This window comes from Puntigrus tetrazona, chromosome 2, assembly GCF_018831695.1.
Source record: "Puntigrus tetrazona isolate hp1 chromosome 2, ASM1883169v1, whole genome shotgun sequence".
In the NCBI taxonomy this organism is placed as follows: domain Eukaryota; kingdom Metazoa; phylum Chordata; class Actinopteri; order Cypriniformes; family Cyprinidae; genus Puntigrus; species Puntigrus tetrazona.
In genome coordinates, this window is record NC_056700.1 from 550,578 (window position 1) to 573,556 (window position 22,979).

General features: G+C 37.4%; 2 protein-coding genes across 3 annotated transcripts; one reads left to right on the forward strand and one right to left on the reverse strand.

Annotated features, from left to right (window-relative positions):
• Positions 1-9,401: 9,401 nt before the first annotated feature.
• On the forward strand, positions 9,402-14,413 carry LOC122325106 (phosphotriesterase-related protein). Of its 2 annotated transcripts, none has more exons than XM_043220006.1 (5): positions 9,402-9,508; positions 10,318-10,761; positions 11,968-12,233; positions 12,440-12,580; positions 12,789-14,413. In XM_043220006.1, the coding sequence occupies exons 2-5, from the start codon at positions 10,330-10,332 to the stop codon at positions 12,997-12,999; spliced, it is 1,050 nt and encodes a 349-aa protein (XP_043075941.1). In that variant the 5' UTR covers positions 9,402-9,508; positions 10,318-10,329; the 3' UTR covers positions 13,000-14,413. The 2 variants fall into 2 exon arrangements, with proteins under 2 accessions (XP_043075941.1, XP_043075933.1); XM_043219998.1 differs by lacking the exon at positions 9,402-9,508 and adding an exon at positions 9,643-9,699.
• On the reverse strand, positions 14,086-16,223 carry LOC122325126 (complement C1q-like protein 3). Its single transcript, XM_043220030.1, has 2 exons — positions 15,319-16,223; positions 14,086-14,840 (listed from the first exon to the last, which is right to left on the reverse strand). The coding sequence occupies exons 1-2, from the start codon at positions 15,883-15,885 to the stop codon at positions 14,661-14,663; spliced, it is 747 nt and encodes a 248-aa protein (XP_043075965.1). The 5' UTR covers positions 15,886-16,223; the 3' UTR covers positions 14,086-14,660.
• Positions 16,224-22,979: the final 6,756 nt, after the last annotated feature.

Below are 22,979 nucleotides of genomic sequence, written 5' to 3' on the forward strand. Positions count from 1 at the left end.
AAAGTCAAACACTGCGATAATGCTGCAGTAGCATTAACACTGAAATCCCCGAGGTCATTTTCGCTATAGCCGATAACTGAGATGCAAGATGGTACCGTCTGTGTTTATATGAAATGAAAAAGAGTATCCCAGATGTGATACGAGAGACATTGCCGTAGATGGGGAATTTTAGGACACAACAGACGCTTGATGCTGTGATTTATTAGTCAAGTTTCATTACAGCGCTGCCTTGCAAACAACCAAGGTTTACTTGACAAAGTCCAAGCTCGAGTGGCTCGGTTACTCTTTTAAGTTGGTTTACTCGTTTCAGGCACAGTTACGGGGTAAAATAGCTAAAGGGAACTAAGATACTGTATACCGCGATCAGAACTAGCTTCACTGCTTATTTCCGCTTTCCATGTCAAACTATTTGTTAGCATGATCATTCTCAGAGTGTATCCACCACTAAACACGTCAGATGTTGCCGTTTGATATTCCTTTTGAGTGTTTCTTGGCGGTGGAGTGATGTATATTGTCATATGCCTTGTTTTATCCTTTGTTTTACGAACTGATCTTTAATGGACCGCGGTGTTTCTCGCCATGCCATCGGCATCAGCCTTCCAGTTGCACAATCACGAGAAGTGCACATGAATTTCCATGCGTGAACTGTGGTTTTCATTATAAACAAGAATATCTGGAAAATATGCCCCGTTGAGGTCACTGAGTATTGGATGTGTATCTGAACATGCTGTATATATATATCTCATGTAGTGTCTTTATTACGGATATGAAAGGCACATTATGCAGTACATCAATAATAAGATATTATCTATTATCGGATGTGGCGTGTGAATCATTCTTGTGAACTCTAATGAAGTTAACAAAATGTACCAGGCAACCATAAGACATTAACATGTAATTTATCCCTGAGATTCATGAAAGGTTGTTTGGATGATATAATAAAACAGTTATATATTACATAATTTTGCTGGCTCATGAAAATATTGCCTCTGTAATATCACAGCTTTATGTTGTAAAGGGGGAAACTTAATGGTCCGGTAAGATCCGAGGAAGGTATATTTGTAATGCGTGAAAGAATCGATTATCTTGATTTAAAATAACGATTTATTTTTTTTTTTTATTATTTATTTCTGATGGCAAAACTGAATTTTCGGTAGCATAACTCTTTCAGTGTGCCATGGTCCTTCAGAAATCTTTCTAATATTATTATTATTTTTATTTATTTATTTTTTTTTATTAAATGTATCCTTGGTGAATATACAGTAAGCATTAATTTCTTTCAAAAGAGTTTGGAAAGTAGTTGATATATATATATATATATACTTTGGGTTTGGTTTTTTTAATCATTCCAACATGCAGATACACTGCCTTTATTATTATTATTATTTTAATGCACTGTAATATCTGCACAGATTTGCTCATTACATTACAAAAATATATAATTATATAACTACCTCCTACTGTAGAATGATATCTCATGTTGCACCACCAAATAAGTGTATTTTTCTAAATTCTTTATTATTAAATATTTTATAAAAATATATAATATATATATATATATAATAATATATAATATATAAAAACATACATCAATAATAATAATAATAATAATAATAATAATAAATAAAAATGTATTAGTTGCCACTTTTTATTTTAGCGAATGTAGACTTAACATTTGATCAAAGTATGGTTCAAAAATGTTTTTTTTATTTTTATATATTCTTCTTTCTTGTGACGGCAATGCAGTATTTTCAGCACTCCAGTCTTGAGTGTCATATGATCTGACAATCAAGAAACCTTATTATTATCACAGTTGAAAATTGCTGTGCTACATAATGAAGTGCAAAAATCTGTTGTTTTCTACAGGATCGTTTAATGATTCGAAAGTTTGAAGAACGGCGTTTATTTGAAATAGATGTTTTTTGGCACAGTTTTAGTTAATCTGCACCAATTTAAACCTACTGCATGGTGGACCTTTTCTCAGAACGAAACCATTTTTGTGGTTATTTTTAATCAGTTAGTTTCAAGATAAGTGGATATAACTGCCCTCGAATGCACAATATGTTGCCGAAATCAGAAACATTTATTTTGTTTATAGTTATTAACCTATTTATAAAACAAACTTTTACTTGAAAATGTGTTTGTAGCGATTGAGATCCTCTCTTGGAAATAAATAAATTCATTAAAAGTCATCAAAACCGCTAGAAAATCAGGCTGATGTCTTGACTGCTGCACCACGAGTGCAAAAACAAAAAATGAACACCAGTTTAAACTTATTAAAACATCCTAAAAATCTTAAAACATGCTTATTTGCAATATAATTTTATAAAAGCCTAATAGGATCACACATTCATAACAGATCAGTAAATTATCTCAAAAACCCCACTGTTAATAAAAAATGTATTTATATAGTAACAGAGTAAAACCAGTAGATGGCACCATTCTATTATTTTCTGTCCAATTTTTCACTGCATGCTCAATCACGATTGGTATTAAAAATGAATAAAACCAGAATAAATACGCCACTTTGATGCATTTAAATGCCCCTTTTTTTTATTTTCATGCTTATTTGATCATTTCACCTGTTTTCAGCGGTGGTGATTCAATGAAGAAAGACATCGCTTCTTTGCACGTTACAAAAGTAAAATATTTTAATATAAGAACACATGTCAGAAGCAGTTTACTGAGCATTCGTTCCAGCCCTTTTCGTTCATGACGCTGGAACGGTTAAACGTGGAGCAACTCTGGATTCGCCCAGAGCCTTTCCGCAAATTTGAGAGTCACAATCCTCCATGACAGAGATTTGAGAAATTGAGCCCCAGATAACAATTGTACATGCTTTTCAAAAATGGGTGCTGGATGAAAGCTTTTTGTTGCAGAAATGTCAAAACCCATCCCGGCTAGAGTTTGCATGCGAGAGGTTTCACAATTTTGGAAGGGGGAAAAAAAAAAAAATCAGCTATTTGATGGGATCAAAATGGAATTTGAAACTGAGCCTGAGATAGGCTAAAAATTGTACACGCTTTTCATAAGTGGGTGCTAGATGAAAGCTTTTGTTGCAGGAATGTCAAAATCCATCCCCAGCTAGAGCTGCACGTGAGAGATTTCACAATTTGGAGAAAACGATCAATGAATCAAAAAAATCAGCTATTCGATGGGATCAAAACGGAATTTGAAACCGAGCCTCTCGGAACCTGAGATAGCGGCGACAGAATTCATTTTAATTTTAATGTTTAGTATTTGTGTAAGCAGTTCGCAGTATCATAGCATAACTTTAGTAAAACCCTGTATTAACATTTACGATATATCATACAATATCAACATCAGGGTTCTCAACTCTGACCCTCGGATCAAACTGGGAGTTTTGAGAATATTATGCATAAATATGCACTACCAGTAAAATATTAGGTTGGTTAGATATTGCAATGTTTTGAAAGACATCTCATGGTCACCAAATATGCACTTATTTGATTAATAGCCTGCAAAAAATGTAGTAATAGTATAAAATATTATTACAGTTTGAAATAACGGTTTTATATATTTTGAAAATGCATTCATTTTTACAGCAAAACTGTAAAAGTTTCAGCACCGTCACTTTTTTCAGGTTCACACCGTCCTTCAGAAATCATTCTAATACGCTGATTTATGGACAAAGGCATAAATCTTCCAAAAATGTTATTATTTACTCAACCTAACGTTGGTGCAGATCTCCACAGCGTCTTTCTTCTGTGGAAAATAATACTTTGAGAAACGGCCAGTGTTTTGTTTTTTTGCTTTTTTCATCCAACAGGCCCAAATGCCTTTTTACGTGCAAGAAAATCACTTCCGGAACAACACGAGAGATTAAACTATCCATTTAAGCTCCTTTCAAAACATTTGCTTGCACTTCATTTTGTCGTTTTCAGCGTTCGCACACGGTTTGTCCGCGGAATGCCTTCCAGGACAAACAACGGGAAAAAAAAAAAAAAAATCAACAGAAGCGCTACGAAGAAGTTAACTGAACCGCAGCTCTCCCCCCGAGGCCCCGCGTTTTTCTGTTTTGACTTTATATTTGATCAAAAGAATAAAACAAGTCATTGGCATTTATCTCTCTCTCCGAAGACTCGAGATGTTAACATCTGTCATCGACCCAGTGGGTGTTTCATTCTTCTGAGGTTTGAAATTGAGAGGCATAGCGCCATTTCTCATCCCTCTCCTTCAAAGCCACGGGCCCACACTGAGAGAGCAGGGCTCTCCATAAATTAGTCGGAGGTCTTGCTGGGAGATCGCGACGGCGAAATGAGGTGCTTTCGGTTCTTTTTCATACTTCTTTGCTGTCACTCAGCTTTGCCTCCGCAGCACAGCAGAGTGAGTTATCGCACCAGCAGCACTAATGAGGGCCCTAATGCAGATGAGCCGCTCTCATGCAAACCCATCGGTGCTTTCTGTATCGGCGAGCGAAACCCGTTCCCTCTCTCTCGTGTTCGTTCTAGTGAGAAAGTTCATTCACGCCCGTGTCGAGAGTTATAAGGCCGCTAAAGGTTAAGCATTAACTGGTTGGCTGATAACGGCAAACGAACGCCACTACGACAAACGATAGCTAAATTTCATCATAGTATAAGTAGATTATAATTTGCCAACACTGTATTGTGATGATCTACAAACAGACATTCTACTGACTATAGCTAACTTTTTTAAGAAGGTGTCAACTTATTCTAACCCTAACCCTACCAGTCTACTAATACTCTACTAACACTAGTTAGTTGACATAGGTGCAAAGTTACTTATTGTCATAAGGGACCATCAAAATAACGCTAATAGAAATATTCAACAATATTTTTATATTAGTATAGAAGTATAGAATCAAACTGTATAAAGAATATAGTGAAACTTAGAATTAAGTGTTCTTCTGATTTTCATGTTTTAAGAAAACTGCATAACAATCATTAATAACAATATTATTAACAATCAATAATAATATCTCTATTAAAATAAACATAATAAAAAAAATTTTTTTTTTTTTTTGTTATTGGAGCATAAAAAACATTATGACGTAAAAAAAAATATGTTTTTATACTTTTATTTATTTATTTTTATGCTTTTATTTTATTTTATTTCAAGTTTTTATTTTAGTTGTGATAACATTTCCCTAGGCCAATATCAGAAAATATTTCATAGTTTTTGCATACTTAGTAATCAATACAATGATATGACATAATAAATTCTAATTTATAACAAAGTTTTTATCATTTATGTGTTTAGGTAGAGTCGACTATATATATATATATATATATATATATATATTATAAAAAGGGTCATATAGTATTTTGTAGCATTTGCACACACAAAAAAAAAACCTTAATGATGGATTTTTCTTAACAAACATGCAACTTTTGTGGACTGGATCATTGTGGATTACTTATAGATAATTGTGATGTTTTTATGATCTGTTTGGTCTCACATTCTGACGGCACCCATTCACTACAGGGGATGCATTGGTGAGCAAGTGATGTAATGCAAAACAACTTCATATTGGTTCTCTCATTGATTTCCTAGATGAGAACTTTTTCAGCCAACGTGTTTGAATGAACTACTCGACAGCGGAAGTATCCTAGTTTCAGTCAGCTGAGGTGTAGCATTTAAACAGATGTCTGTTTCACATTACACCATTCATATATATATATATATATATATATATATATATATATATATATATATATATATATATATATATGTATACCCAGTTATTCTGAACCGACCTTAAAAACAGAACATAGTTTTTTACCAACATAAAACGATAACTGCGTCTGCTTTCATTCATGTACAGGCTAACATGTGTAGAACAAACATGCTAAAATGAATACTTACATTCAGGTTTGCTAGTGGCAGAAAAACATTTTTCCGGCCTGCTTCTCTCACTAACGTACGAGAAGGCTTCTGCCTGACTGTATAAACAGCATTTCTGGCACAGCACAAACTGAAGTCGTCTCTCAGAGCTTCTCAGAGATGCGTTTTTCAAGAGAGCCGCGCGCCGATATGAATCTCTCATTCTTGCGCCAAAGAATCTCTGATTTGCATAAACTGTGATGGGTCACAAGTCTATCAAGCAGAATAGAGAGATTATGCTGAACTAATTCACACCCAAGGCTGCAGAAGCGTGTCAGCTTTGAATAATCTTCTGCCTGATGCTTCCACAGATGTGTCAAGATAAACTTTATCCACCAATCAAATGATTTATTTGTTCAGGTGAGATATAGAAGTCGGTCAGAAAATATAAACAGGCATCAAAGAGATGACTTATCTGCATGTAAATTGGAGTTTTAGCGGAGCTTTAAGAGATGTACAAAAGAGTCAACGCTTTTCTTTTTTTTTACCAAGGTTTTAAATAACAAAGTTTTGCTCAATGAATCAACTCTGTCTCATTTAAAGTGCCATTTAAGCTTGATTGTTCTGTGTTAACTGTATATGCATTCAATTAAAATGTTAGCCTGCACTTTATTTTTATAGTCCACTTTAGGCATTCTACTAACTGTAAGTAACCACTAACTATCCTTAGAGTATTAGTAAACTGTTAGGTTTGGATAAGTCGAATAAGTTGACGTTTATAAGTTGAAGTTGATGTCTGTTTGGGGAACATAAAAATAATGTTAGCATATATTAAGCAGACAGTCTAAATTAAGTAGTTGTTAAGATACTTATAGTACTGTATATGAATATTATAGATATTATTTATTATTAATTAAACACTTTATTTTGATTGTTATGCTATCAAAATAAAGTGTTCAGTTAATACTAAAATAATTTGATGCCACGCTGATACTATGCGACATTGCTGGATATGTCCCTGTGTTTAGCTCCTGTTTGGTTTCCTTGGTTTCCGATGACTGCATTTAAGTCCTCCTGGAAGTGCGTATTTATGAGCTGGGAAGTCATAATTGCTAGATTCAAATCACTTTGGTCAAAGCAGGATGGCAATTCTACAAGACATTTAACAAGTCACGCCTATAACTCGGAAAGTTTCTCACTCATCAATATGACCTGACGTTCATGTCAGTACAACTTGTGAACAGCCAGACCCTCAAAAACGGTAAAACTCAACTTATTTAGCCTGGGGGAGTTGGAGAATGAGCCTATTTTCAAAAAAAAAAAAAAAAAAAGTGGGAGTGTTCCTTTAACTCTGTGTATTTATAAACACTGTTCGGTTTAGCTTTTTGTTAATTGTTGCCTATAGGGTATGTTTACCTGACAGCAATGTACTAAAAACAGTAAAGTTTTCCCTTTGCATTTTTCGTGTACAGATGTCAATAGCAGCGTTTTCATACCCTTCAGATTGCACGAAATGAATTAAAATGATGCCTAATGGAAACTATTTGTGAAAGCATTATGTTTTAATGATCGTATAAGCCATTTTTGGTGCAAATTAAAAAAAGTTAAATATTATGGTTAGGGCGGTGGCTGGAATATATGTAAGCTTACCAACATTCATCAATAAGATTTATTGCAAGAGGAAAAAGTGAGGTTTCTGTTAATGGAAACACAGTAAATTTACACTAGGTTTTTATCGACATTTCTAAAATATAACAGTTTTGCACAGTTATGCCTAATGGGAACAAAATGACCAAGTGTACCACAAACAACCTAAAATTTAAGCCAAGTGTTACATTTTTTTTCTATTTAATAAATAGTGGACCCAAAAATTAAAACGACCCCATATTTTACTCCACCGGGTGTATACTGTAACAAGCTTGGAAGAGCCAGGAATTTAAAAAAAAGACTTTGCCTGAACGAAGAAAGTCATATAGGATGACTTCGGGGGCAGTAGAATATGAAGAAATTTTCATTTTTGGGTGAACTATTGCGTTAAGTCTTGCTTTTAGCTAGTTATCTGATGCTATAAAAAGGGCATAGACTACTACTGTGCAGATTCAGCCTTTAAATGATCAGTGGCCATATTGAGAATGTTTAGTGGATATGCTTTTTCCAACTTTTTTACAGACTACGGTCTACTCTGAACCATGAAAACACTATATATTGCGTGTCAGGCCCGTAGTAAATGCTCCCTAACGTAGTGTTGGTTTGCATGCTAGCTGTAAATGATTGTGTTTGATGTTAATAGATCCTCGCCTCGCCTCTCAAAAATACGAAATCAATTGACAGTAACAGACATGTATGATTGAGTGTGACTGACTTGTATTCTGTCTGCGGTGTTTTCCAGGTACTGGGACTGTCTCCAGCATCCCTGCAATTCTGCCAAGAGGAAATATTTTAGAGGATGAATACATAAAAACATCATAAAACATATCTGGATTGTTCTGTGAATTTATTCACATCACAAGGGCCATTGACTCATGTGGGTCGTTAGTTAGCCGACACGCATCTTCAAAAATATTATACCCTTGAAAACTCTAATGAGACGTTATACCTTTATTCCATATGTCTATATGGAATAAAGGTATAACGTCTCATTAGAGTTTCAAGGGTATAATGCAGTCTCTAATGGGCTTTTCCTATTATTTTCTGTGGCTGCACTGTCAGAAACAATATTGACAACAGTGTCTGTGGAGGTCATCTCATCAAAATTGCTGTCCTGCTAATGGATTATAAAAGATATAAGGGAAAAAAGCTGAACAGGACTAATAACAAGCCAAATCAAGATTAGGAAAAATCTGATTACTGATTCTACTAAATAGCTGTCTTTACAAACAGTGAGTGCAGGCTTTTTATATTTTGCAGGGGATGAATTGAATCTGACATGAGAAGCTCACAGCTGTTTGGCAATTTGCAGTGGGTTGACACTTAATAGTCTTCCCTGCTCTCTCTCAGGACTAATTTTGTACACGAATCCCTGGTCAGATAACTCCCCAGGACCTGTCACTATTAGTTAGATCAGACTTGTGCAGGGAAAATGTATCACAGCTCAACATGCCACTTTAAAATCATGGATCAATGGTTAGATCGAGCTTATGCGGGCACTTTGTTGCATACAAATTGCTTTCTCAAAAAGTATTATCAGTTGAGGTGACTCTAATAGCAAAGGATAAAATTTACCATCCCTCATGTAAATCTGGCAGCTTTCATTAGGCTGTAAAAATAACAGCAAGGCACAAAGACAGTAAATTAATTCAATAAATAGCTAGCCTAAATTAAATGAATAATAATTAAACATGCCTGGGAAAGCGTTTAATCCGACATACTCGTAGCTAAAGCTGATTTTCCAACATGGGAACACGGCGATTATTGTTTAAACATTACATAGGCTATAACCTATCACAAAAATAGTTCTGGATTTTAGGCTTTCTGGTGATAAATAGTTTCCAAATGTTCTGTTTCATAATAACAGGCTTTATTTGCTTAGGGCACTCACTTGAGTGAGGATGTATTTTCCGTATCCCGGTTTCCACAAAGAGCCCTTATATAATAAAGTACACCTCTCATAGACGTCAGTGAACAGAGAGGGGCGTGGCAAAAGCGACTCGAAGTTTAAAAACAGGCGAACTTGTCTAAAATCACCCACTTCTTCGAAGTAGAGGTACTGCATTCATTCTAAATCACTTGATTGTTTCTTATTTTAATAATAAATGTATAATTTCGCTTTGAACGCCGTGTTTAACTGCAAAGGTAGTGGCATTAATAGCAAGTCTCGCGATATACTTATAAAATCGCGAGACTTTGTTGTTTCGACTGTCAGTTCTGCAAACTGGAAATTGAACTTGCTTGCAGGTCTTGTTTGTCACTCTATGCTTTATTGTTTCTTATGAATCACTAACTGCGTCACGTTGTGCGATTTAAAAATAACAGCTAGTGACAATGCATGCTTATCGCCTGTCGTGAGGAACTTTTTAACCGATTGTTATTGAGGAAGTCTCAGTCTGTGCCGTAGTTCTGTCTAATATACTCATACACGCTTGTTGTTAATAAGGTTATACTGTTAATAATCTCGACGGCACGTGCATGTATGCATTTGGTTTCACGTATCGCATGCATCGGAAGTGATTTTTTTATGTATTTTGTAGTTGAAACTCGATGGACTGCAATAAATGCAGTCTGTATTGTTTAATAAGAGCAAAGTCCGAACCACCAAGGCGTTGCTAACTCATTACATTTCTTATGAGACAGCCAAGATGAGTCATTTGTACATCAACCTACAATCTTACACAAGCCAAGCATGCAGTTATCTCTTTCTTGGTAGAAATAAAACATTTAAGTCTATTATTCTTAAACGGTGTGTGCAAGGATTACAATAATATCTCATACTGCATAAATCTGCGTTGTCAGTGCAACATAAACAGTGCTTAGCAACCCTTTGCATTTTCATCGCTGTATTTATTTATTGGACAGGATTGCAGAACCATGCCTGGACAGAGCGGTAAGGTGCAGACGGTGCTGGGTCTGCTGGAGCCCGATCAGCTGGGCCGCACCATGACCCACGAACACCTTACGATGACGTTCGAGTGCAGCCATGTTCCCCCAGCACCTGGAGACGAGGGCCTTGCCGCAGCTCCTATTGAGATGAAGCATCTTCACTGGTTGCAGCAGAATCCATACAGCCACCACGAGAACCTGCTGTTGAATCAAGAGATCGAGGCGGTGAAGGAAGAGCTGTTGTGTTACCGTAAAGCGGGAGGAGGATCCATAGTGGAGAACACCACCACAGGCATCACCCGAAATCTGCCCATTCTGCGGCAGCTGGCCAAAGAGACGGGTGTGCATATCGTAGCTGGAGCGGGGTACTATGTGGACGTGACCCACTCCGATGAGACCAGAAAAATGACCGTTGAGAAGGTGTGTGTGTGTGTGTGTGTGTGTGTGTGTGTTGTAACTACACTTTTAGCCTCTTTTTTTATTATTTATTTATTTTTGAAAGAGGTCTCTTATGCTTACCAGGGCTGCATATATTAAATACAGTAAAACAGTCATTTTGTTACAATCTAATATTGTAATATTGTTACAATTTAAAACCATTTTCTGTTTTAAAATGTAATTTATTCCTGAGATGGACATTTTTTTTTAAATAATAGAATCATTAGAAGCATTATAAATAGTTTTACTGTCACTTTAAACAGTTTAATGCATTATTGTTAAATAAAAAAATATATTTAATATATTTAAAAATATATTTTTCAGTTATCTTTCCTCATACTTTGGAATGGTAGTTTTTCTTGGTTTCTACAGACATTTTAAGCAGCTGCTACTTATTCATAATTTGTAAGGTAGTTGTTAAATTTAGGTATTAAGTTCAGTCTAAGGCAGTGATTATCAGCTCCAGTCCACTCAACTCCATCCCACGTCTTTGCACATCTTGTATGTCTCTCTTATCTGACACACTCAGTTAATGGATCTCTCTCCTAACTAGCTAATTATCTGAATCAGGTGTGTTAAATAAGAGAGACATAAAAACTGTGCAGAGCGGTGGGCCTCGAGGAGTTGAGAACCACTGGTTTAAAGGAATAGATCACCCAAAAATGAAAATTACACCATATTTTACTCACCCCCACCATGTCCATATCGTCTTCTGGCTTCTTGGCTGACTTATAATTTAAAAACTATTAATATTACAAAAACCCATCAGTCCGCTTCATGTGGTAAACGGAGGCTTATAGTTTAGTTTTCCAAAACAGTAATTGTGGATCTATCCGATTTGTGGAGCCTCAAAATCATGGCCACCATCCACCAGCATTAACAAGCTCGGAAGATCCAGGATAAAACTCAGACTGTGTTTGTCTGAAAGAAGAAAATCATATAAACCTAGGATGGCTTGGGGATAAGTTAAATATGGCATAATTTTCTAACAGTAATATATTTGAACAATATTAGAGTTTCTTTCTGTAGTTTTTATAAATGCTGCCTTTGTGAACTTCAGAGAATGACCTTTAAAATAATAAAAAACAAATAAGTTGCTATAAACTTTCGACCGCTAGTAATATACGTTGTGAAAATTGTTAATGAACAAATGATTTGTTCTCATTTTTGTCTTTTTTTTTCCTCAAGCTGACTGATATCATTGTCAATGAGGTGGCCCACGGTGCAGATGGTACAGATATCCGCTGTGGTGTGATTGGAGAGATTGGTACAAGCTGGCCAATCACAGAGAGCGAGAAGAAGGTACTGCGAGCCACCGCTCATGCTCAGACTCAGCTCGGCTGCCCGGTTATCATCCACCCAGGACGACACAAAGACGCTCCCGGGGAGGCCATCCGCATTCTGCAAGAAGCAGGTGGAGATATCTCCAAAACAGTCATGTCTCATCTTGACAGGTAAGGAGAGATGGAAAAAAATCCAACATAAGGCTTTCAAATGTTCATCATGATACTCACAAATTTGATGTCTTGAGGTAAAAAGCTAAATACAGGCGATAAACATACTACACTATGGTCATGCAACAACTCTTTCGGTTTTTAATAAAAAAAAAACCATTGTGTCTAAAAAGTGCACTTAACGCTAATGTGGGTCTCTCTCATAGGAGCATATATGATCTACGAGAATTGCTGGAGTTTGCAAAGATGGGGAGCTACCTTGAATATGACCTTTTTGGCACCGAGGTGCTGAATTACCAGTTCAACGCTGATGTTGACATGCCCAACGACAGCCAGAGAGTTCAGACGTAAGTATCTGTGAATAGAACAGAAGCCAATACATTACACTAAATGGGTCATAAACATCTGCCTCTGTTTCTCAGTAAATGAATCATCAGTATACGATTATATGGTATATACATGCCAGTCTGATTAATGCTGATATTTAATGAGACTTTCCATTTTATATAAAGTCGTCAACAGATCGTTGAGAGTACTTTTGTCTCGTTGCACTAGCTTGGCTTTCCTGATCAGAGAAGGTTATGAAGACAGAATCCTCGTAGCCCATGATATCCACACCAAGCACCGACTGACCAAGTACGGCGGTCATGGCTTCTCCCACATCCTGAAGAATATTGTTCCCAAAATGCTGTCCCGAGGCATCACTCAGAACCAGGTGGACAAAATACTGATCGAGAACCCTAAACAATGGCTGACATTTAAATAAACCTGCTGCCTTAAAAATCGATTTCATTCTTTAAAGTTAACATACCAAAAATTGATTTCTGATTTTTATTGTTAGGAACTGTTATTAACTAAATTAACTGAACTGTTAATTTTTGGTGCTAAAATCTTTACTTCGTTTAGCGTTAATTCAAATGCACTGTTAAAAATATTAAAAAGAGGGTATAATTTAAACGAGGGTGTAAAAGGGGGTTTTTGTAGCCATTGTGAGTTCCCCAAAGAACCTTTCAGTGAACAGTTTTTAAAAGAACTATTTTTTTAGCGTGAAGAATATTTTAAGAATCTTTTTGTGCGGTGGAATGGTTTCATCGTGGAACCATTAATGCCGAGAAAAAACCTTTGAGACCCATTGGTCACACGTGAAGTTTAACACTAACCAGAATATTCAAATCAAATATTGACCAGTCTCCAATGATCAAAGTTCTCTTGCCACAAAAAAAGTGGGTAAAATAAAAACATGGCTCTGAGTCGTGGAAAGTAGGCGACTACGTTACTTACTAATTAGCTCGTGCGCATCCTAATAAGCGGATGCAGATTTTCTTTTTCGATATTGTGTAGCTGCAAACATCTCAACCAGTTTGAACATACAGTCTGAGTTGATCGAGTTTGACCATATGCCTGAAAGTAAGACTGCTTGCTGTACACATTTGTTCTTTGGCAAGCCTGATGTTTCACAGCACTTCTGATCCTTTGAAGGCATGCGTCTGGGCGGGAAAGAGAGATGGGTTTCTCAGGAGCAGGTGGCCGCTCACAGTGACTTCTCTAGTAAAATAACGACACTGTCAGGTGCTCTGTTAACCGCAAGGTTATTACTTAAAAAAAAAAACTTACTTATAAAAAGATGGCTTGTTAATTGATCTTTCCCGTTTATTTTTTCTGTGCTTCAACATGAAAAACCGACTTCCTTTTTTAATGTATAGATGTAGGACTATTTTACACAGTCGTATACCGTTTAGTGCTTTTAAAGAAATAGCTGAATATTACAAATGATGACATTACTAGGATATTTCGCAGTTGCTTTCGTTGATTGCTGCACTGCACTATACAGAGCTTTTAGTTTTATGGCAAATTTATACACGCATGCAAATCATACAATATATTTTATTCACAATTTTTTGATGACACTGCATATACCAGACGGCGATCATATTTTTAAATGAAGACATTTATGTAAAACGGTACAGAACTGCGGCTTGAATGCGACAACGTGTGTGCGCAGACAGAGAAATGACTCATAAAATGTAATCTGAACTATACATCCGTGCTAATGGCGGGTGCTCTGTAACAGCCTCTTCTGATCAGCCATGTGTCCATGTAAGGTAGGCACATATGGAATGATGTTAAACGATTTTCTGCTTTCACGTCCAATTAATCTCCCAATAAACATACTACAATCATCGGTGTTACGCTGTAAGATGTTTTTTTCTAAATCACAGTGATTTTTCTAAAAACTAATTTGTGTGTGGATGTGTTCTCATGCTTCGAGATGTGCAGCCGTTCAGTTATTTCCGCTCGGACGTTCGGTTGTTTTTAGTCCTCTGCGCTGATGAGTTGTCAAAAGCTTGAGGGTTAAACTTTTTTTGTGACCTCGCTCTGATGACGTTGGGATGTCAGAAATGAAAAGTGCGGTCCGTGCCACGGCCGTTAATCGGCGTAGACCATGAAGCCTGAAAACGTGCTGTATTTGTTGTTGTTTCCTCCGTGCGCTTTGCCTCCGTCTAGTTTAATGTAGATCTCATCTCCAGGCTCCAGGTGTAAAATCACGCTGTTGCTGGCGTAGTCATAGTTCTGATCTGCATCCTGCGCTATTGCACTGGCGCGCACCTGCAGGAAAATTATTAGGCGTTAGATGCAGGAAATACTCAATTCATCCCATTAAATACGTGCACATCAAGTTATAATTGCGCCTTAAAATATTTATTTTTTCCTAAAGCAGTATTTTCTGAAGACGAGACAACATTTAGTTTTTTCCATGAACGTGAGCATTTTTTTAAATAAAATATTTCTGATTTCAATTTCCGAGCTAAATGTTGAATGAATGTAAATTACAATATTTACGTTGTGTGATGTTCCTATATTAATTCAGACTAATTGTTGCATAAATAAAACGTATGAGCCTTTTTAAAAAATATTTTTTCATTAAATACAATAAATCATTATTAGAAAATATTACATGAATAAAATGCACGTTTATTATTATTTGTATACATTTATTTGGAATATTTAAAAATATTAAAAATTAGATAGATGGACTAGTTGATTGGTAAGTAAATAACTTGTGACTGCTGGATTTATGAGCTACCTGGTTATTCTTGCACAGATCAGCCCACATGCTGGTCCCGTCACCTCCTCTCATTAATACGTGATACACGAAAAAGTAGATCCCTGGGATGGAGCAGGTGAATTTACCGCTGGTGGGGTCATAGTGATTGCCCAGGTTAGTGACCACATCGTCAAACTTCAGCACCTCGTAGCCCTCGTGTTGTTTTTTGAGTCCCGCGTAGAAGGCGATTTTGGGCACGGTGCTGTACGTCGCCGCACTTATGACACCGGTGACTCCGGGCGGACCGGGTAATCCTGGTGGCCCCGGTTCCCCGATGACCCCAGGTGGACCTGGAGGTCCGGGTGGACCCGGCGGACCAGGTTGACCCCTCGGACCGATCCTTCCCGAGCGCCCTTGCTCTCCTTTCGCACCGCGAATGAAAGTTGGTGGGGACTGAACCAAGCGGTTGTCTGTCGGTGCTGATGATGGAGACTTTGTTCCGTACGGATCGCACACCATGCGGCACGCGCCGAGCATCTCGTAGCGCGGGTCGGATCCCGCCGCGTTGACCAGCACCGGGATGAGAATAACCAGCACCAGCACCATGACAACACCCAGCACGCCCGTGGCGATCACCCGCGCTCTGACGCCCAGTCTCGACAGCACCGGGCGCGCCTCGCGCTGCGATTTACGCGCAATCTTGCTCGGCGCGGAAGAAACGCCAAAAAAACAAATTCAACTTCCCTGCAGCTCCAGGGAAAGTCAATTAACTTTGACCGAAGACGCTATATCATTCCCCGAATTGACGTAAACGTCACCTGGACTAACTTTTTGTTTGTTTATAATGAAAACGAAGTTACAGACTGGGAACACAAACATAAATGTGTGAGAGATGCTTTACAGCCTTGCTTTCTCACCTGAGGGTGGGTGGTGGGTTGGAAACATCGTGAGAAAGACAAAGAGAGAGAGAGAGAGAGAGAGAGAGAGACGAGAGAAGAGAGAGAGAGAGAGAGAGAGAGAGGGAGTGCGCGCGCACGTGAGCTGTATCTTTAGAAAGATCCAATGATCCAATGTGGCCTAATATCAAAAAATGACTAAGATGATAGATGATAATGGTGAACTGTGGACTCATGGTAAGGGTATTTGTATTAAATATTTTCTATAAAACAATAGTTTGTGTGTGTTTGTTTGTACGGTGTGGGGCCAGTATTTTTCTCACCATCGTTTTATTCAGGATGCATTAAATCGATAAATGCAAAAATAGTATGTAATATTTAATAAATACTATGATTTCTTCTAACACTAAAGTAACGGCTGCTGAAAGTACAGTTTTTCAAAGTATGCAGTATATTCAAATAGAAAACATATATTTTAAATTGTAGCAATTATTTACAATATTAGTGTTTTTGAAGTTTTATTAAAAGTGCACACACCCCAACACCCCACAACACATCAACATAACGTCAGGTTAATTTTGGACAGACATTGCATTTTGAATGAGAATGAAAATCTGGTTAACATTAGCATTTGACGCCATCGACTTAACATTGGGTTTTGGTTACACAACCTAAGAACAACAAATATCATCATCAACTGACATCAATACTGGACGTCAAATTAACACTGGCATTAGATATTGAATTGATTGCCCAAAAAAGCGACACGCATCATTACGAGCCAAAACTGTCATCGGTATAAATTGTTATCCTACAGTAGTAGTCTTTTAAAGTCTCTCTTTATCCATAAGTCAGCAGGAGAAATATAATCAATTGCACCAATTCAGAGTGATAAAGCATCTCAAAAAGATCCACCCGTTGTCATCTTAGACACTAATATCAATGACTCAATGAAGTTCTCAGCACCTCATCAAACTTGAAGACGTCGGTGAGTCTATTTGCATATTCAGTCGCTAAATAAAAGGGATAGTTCGCTCAAAAATGAAAACGCTGTCATCATTTATGTTTCAAACCTGTATGAGTTTCTTCTGTTGATTGCAAAAGAAGATATTTTGAAGAATGTTGGTCGCCAAACGCCAAATAAAGAGCGTAGATGGGGACCGTGATATTCACCGAATGTGTTCTCACGCGTGCCATATCTCATATTAAGAAGCATCGTGCATTTGCATAAGAAGCTCACTGCTTCAATCACACCTCATGCACTGTATGTACACAGACAGACACAGATGCACCAGTGCACACACCCTCTCTGAGTCAATGAGCACTTGTGTCCTGTCTTGTCCTCTCCAGCTGGCTCCCTCAGTGGCTTACTCATCGTGACTGGACCGTTACTGATAATCATGAGTCACATGCCATCTTCATGTGCGCAGCAGACAAAAAACACGAAACAACTTTTTCCCCCATAATACGTTGTGCATTACCTTCGTGAAATAAATCTAAAAGCATAGGACAAAGCAAAGCGGCTGTTCAATAAACGGCGCTCAAACGCATTGAACAAACGGAAAATGAAAAGATCGCACTAGATTATGCAATTGTTTGGTCACTGAGAAGCAAACAGAAACGGCGCAGGGCTCTCTATGCTCCACCTGCCATCGGTGGTTCAATATGTATTTTATGATGCATCAAGAATACTTTTCGTGCCACAAAAACAATAGCCATAAACTGTCTACGTCCATGCCACGAGGATACAGTGCTTTTTTGTTTGTGTAAATAGACATAGAAAACGTATCCATGTTGCACGACCGCGGATACTCTCCAAAACATTGAGAGACACAGAGGAGACGAATGAAATAAAGCTGTTATTTTTATTTTCTTTGAGTACAAGAAGCATTCTCGTCACTTTATAAAATACAGATTGAACCGCTGATGACAGATGGACTATTTTGACAATGTCTTTCATATTTTACTGAGCCCAGACCGTGTTCGTTGCTCGGGAGTCAATAGGACAATCAAAAGCCTCACGGTTTTCAACAGCGATTAATGACAAAATTGTAATTTTGGTTTGGAGTAACACTTTGAAAACACGAGAAAATGAAATGAACTTCTCTAGGATGTAACAGTCCGGTTGATGGCGTGAAGTCAAGAAAAAGAATCTGTTATTATATAAAGTAAATGACATAGGCTTGGAATATAGCGCAGTAGTATAACGTGGAAAGAACTTTTGAGTGCCATGAAAAAAAATGGGTTGTATTACTGCGCAGATGCTTTTTTTGCTCCATGTTTCCTCCATGACCTCAAACAACGTGCATCACAAGCCATGATCTATGTCTCTTCTTACTCTGGTGACTAATTGTTTCTATTGTGGTCTTTGTTAAGTTTGTCACTCGGCAGGTCTGTGGCACCAGGCCTGAGCCAGAATGGAGTGAGCAGATGAACAGAAAGGAAGAGTAGGTGCGACCACACCATCACCCCCTCAAAGCATGGCCTCTTACTGCGCTGCCACTCACTCCTGCCGAGGGATGATTAACTATACTTATGTAACCAGCCCGTTCTTGACTTTCTTTAGAACATTCACACACCCTATGCAGGCCTCATCACGGATTCTTCGAATGATAGCTTGTAACCACTGGACACGACATTTGCATGACATTTACTTTTGAAAAGTTTTGCGTATAGGCAATAACATTGTCAAAATGATCCACATTCACTCAGATCTGCGGAAAATGTATAAAATGCTGTAATACACGTATAATTGGCGATGTCGTGTTGTAAAGGAAAACTCAAGATTAAACAAGTAATATGCGTGCACATGATAGCACCGTTTTCACAGTTGTGCAATTTTGTAGAAATTTTGTTTTCAGAAGTTAGCATTCATACTGCCCGGAATGTGATGCATCGGGGTTTGGACCAGATATCCTAATATTGGTAGATGTATTACTATTGGAAAAAGCGTAATGGTCAATTTGGATCACTTGTGCTTTAATAACCAATCATATTACAGCCTTGAGGTCACTGAATTTCAGTCAGAATTAAACAACGCTCAGTTGCCATTTAAGGATACCAAAGGAATTAATGAGAACTGCGTAAGCTGAATCCCACTTGTTGCAAAAAGTCAGTGAGTTCAATTCCGATTTACTGTTTCGCATAACACATGCTAAAGATTATCAGATAGGCTTTTGCTGCATTAAATGATGTCCTCTAAAAACTGCTATTTATTTAGCATAGTGAAGCCTCTCCCTCCATTCACATCCAAAACAGCCTCTGGTCTCCTTTCTCACATACTGCCAGACCCGGAAGCGTTAGCCGTCACGCTTTTTCAGCAAAAGGTCGCAGGCTTGCCTTCTACTGGCTTTGTTTGACATCTGAACGTGTCCTATGGTATATACGTCTCTGAGACATTATCAGCAAGTTTCAAGTTTGGTGCAAGTTTCAAAGTTGGAGCTTTCACGGATTGGAGCTGTTGGTCCAGCACAAAATGCAGAATCAGATTGCAATCGGTGTAATTTGGAAAATGTGGCAACTGCTTGAACTCTTCATTTTTCCCACTTCCAACACACGAAATTCAAGAACTGACTTTCACTGTCCTGGAGGAAAATGTTTGAGTTTTTCCCAACATGAGGGTGAGGAGAATTTTCAGTAACACTTTATAGGGAGTAATTCTCACTATCAACCAGATGCTTGTTAGAATCCCTATTATTAGTAACATATTGGCTGTTTGGTACTGATTAGTACTTATAATGCACATATTCTGCATGACCATATTCCCATCCTTAATCCTACCTAATATCTAAATTTAACAACTACCTTACTAACTATAATAGTGAGAATTGGTCCTTAAAATAAAGTGTTACAGAATATTCAGTTTAATGCATGTAACTGTCAGAAGAACTCAATTAGACTGATTTTATTAATGCAATTCACAAAAAAGTTCCTGCACTTAACTTCATTTGCCCGGTTACTTTGTAAAGCATTCGAAAGGGCTTAATGATTATTCTCTCCTTTTAATTACAAGTGAATCTGAAGCAAACATCCGTGAGTTTGTTGACAGAGACATATGGGCTGCAGAGAGTGTTTCGGCACAATCGACGAATCTTTGAGTTCACCAATTTTGATCAATAGATCTAGTCTAGTATTGATCAATTACTCTGTACACTCCCGAGACAGCAGGGAGGTAAAGTATTGGGTAACCTTGATAAGAAAGAGATTTATCACCGTCATCTTGGCAACTCTGATCATTTTCAATTTCATTAGCATTGTTTCTGCATATTCATCTACCTTTTTTTTTTTTTTTTTTTTTTTTAAATGGGTTACTGAAGACCAAACTTTGGCGACTGTGAAATACTTTACTTTTAACTAACTTATTCTATGATTATTTTTAGTGGATATATGAAGTCAGCTCTTTTAGGTGTTCAAGCAACCACATGGTGAAGTTAATAACTAATGACCAGTGTTAGGGGTGAAGCTTTACAGGTAACGTATGTTACATAATTTTTTCGAGTAGTAAACTAATGCATTTCTTTTACCAGAGATTAAAAAGAAAATATCAGATTTTCAAACCGACTATGAGAAACTTAGTATATGTAAAGTATATGTAAACCTATTCTACTAACCCTAAACCTACCCTAACAGTCTACTCTGAGAGTTGCTTTGTTGAATTACTTGTCATGTATTTAACGAAGTTACTTGTAGATAGAAGAATGTCTAAAGTGTAATCAAAATAAAGTATAACCTTAAAGAAATACGTAAGCCAACGCAGGTGACAAAAAGTAACATAATGCATTACTTTTACGTATTTTTACGTAAGTTTTTATGGAGTAATGCAATATTGCCCAACACTGAACATGATACACTTACATTTTACTACCAAGCAACAACAGGTTTTTACCATCAACTTAAATGACTTTTTTGCAACTTTTTGAAAAGATAGATGGTGCTATAATTCTTTTTTTAATATTTTATATAATGAAATCGGTTTCATACCTTAATCGCGGTTTAAGTGTACAAGTTCCAATTCGGAATGGATCTGGATTTATTTGTGAAATAAGCCACTTTTTAAATCAATAAAATCAGGTTTTTCTTTCTAAGATGGCTTTCAGATGCAGTAAAAGTAAATAAAGTTGTTATTATCCATAACTTGTTCCAAGATGCAGTCAGTATTGTATCTATAGCCACTGGAGTTGTTTGTGCTTATGTAATAGGTGAACATGCTCAGAGACCCTACTGGGTGTTAGCTGCTCAGGACTGGCACACGTTCACACCATGTCTCTCTCCTTCTGCTGTCCGTGACAGAGGGGAAGCATTACTAATCTGCCACAAACAGAGCAACAGAGGCTCTCAGAGATGAAGGCCAGAGGATATATTGAAAAACATGTATGGAGAAAGAGCAAGAGGATGAGACGGAAAACAAACTAGCATATAAATGAGCATGTAAAGCCACTTTTGTTCTGCTGTGACAATGAGTAGGTCTTCTGCATACTATCGTGCCTCGCATGGGTGAAATTTCCATGACAAAGTCTAAGCCCAAGCTTTGACTAAATCGCAATGCAGTACACATTTGTTTGCGTCCAGGACCTGAAATAATTTTTGGAAGCCAATCCATGTTATTCATGAGATTTCAAAATTCACATGGTGCGTCATTCGGAGCACAGCCGTTCTGATATATAGGCAGTGAAGATCAATGGGAAACTTATGAGAAGCTTGCCTCAAATTGCAATGTGAGTTTGAAAGGGAAAAATACTGAAGTGTTAGGCTGAGGTGCCAGTTTTGAAACCCACTGAACAATGGAGCTACTGATTGCCTTTTGCTTTTCGTGACTGCGTATTGGAGGGATTGTTCTCGTAATGGCAAGAGCCTGACTAAATGCGTGTCTTAATTGTAATGTTTAAAGGAACCACGCTGAGAATGGGAATGAAAGCAAAGAGAGTGACTAAAAGGTGAGAAAGCATGAACGATGGAGGTTGAGTCGGCGTCTGGAATATAAAACAAAATCTTTGAAGTGTTTTTACATTGTTCCACTGCTTTGAAATGATAGTGGTTAGGCACACTTACAACCGTGCACGCAAGTGCTACACATTTCCGCTCTTATACAATTTAGTACAGAATGATAGAGAATATGATGCAGTTGCTAATAATTGTGCTTGTAAAGACTGATGTTTATTTTAATGCATGCAACTATTGTAATGAGAAATTGGCTTGCATCCGGGCCCCCTGCAGGAGGAAAAAAAATTAAATACCCTTTCATAATAATTATAACAGCGATTAAGCATATGTAATCCAATGAATATGTAGAGCAGTGGGCAGTCAATGTTGCGGGCACACAGGGGTTCAGTGCTTTGGTCAAGGGTCTCACCTCAGTGGTATTGCACATTTACTCCCCCGACCTACAATTTCTGCCAGAGACTTCAACCTGTGGGTTACAAGTCTGACTCTCTAACCATTAGGCCAGGACTTTATTTGGAGATAAGGTTCATGCGATCATGTCCTTACGGTATATAATTGAGTATGTCTAGATAAATAAAAATATGTACCTCTGTGCACTTTTTCTGTTTTTACATGTCTTACTGCATGTTTTGCCGCAGTTTTAAAGAAAAATTAGTGGCATTTAAATATCTGCAAACTGTTTCTAAAAGTTAATGCTCTTTCGTGTTGGAAATATGCCTTAAATATACCCAAAATATGCCTTAAATATGCCCAAAATAGGCCTTAAATATGCCCAAATCCAACCCTGAACCTACCCAATAGTGTTAACAAATGCAGTTATAAAAAAGTTATATATAAATATATTAAATGCATTTGTTGATTTTG

Excerpts from the sequence above, each read along its gene's own strand:
- LOC122325106 (XM_043220006.1), top strand. The coding sequence starts at position 10,330 with ATGCCTGGACAGAGCGGTAAGGTGCAGACGGTGCTGGGTCTGCTGGAG. Across the intron at positions 10,762-11,967 it reads GAAAAATGACCGTTGAGAAG|CTGACTGATATCATTGTCAA; the intron begins GTGTGTGTGTGT and ends TTTTTCCTCAAG. Across the intron at positions 12,581-12,788 it reads GACAGCCAGAGAGTTCAGAC|CTTGGCTTTCCTGATCAGAG; the intron begins GTAAGTATCTGT and ends TCGTTGCACTAG.
- LOC122325126 (XM_043220030.1), bottom strand. The coding sequence starts at position 15,885 with ATGGTGCTGGTGCTGGTTATTCTCATCCCGGTGCTGGTCAACGCGGCG. Across the intron at positions 14,841-15,318 it reads ATCTGTGCAAGAATAACCAG|GTGCGCGCCAGTGCAATAGC; the intron begins GTAGCTCATAAA and ends ATTTTCCTGCAG.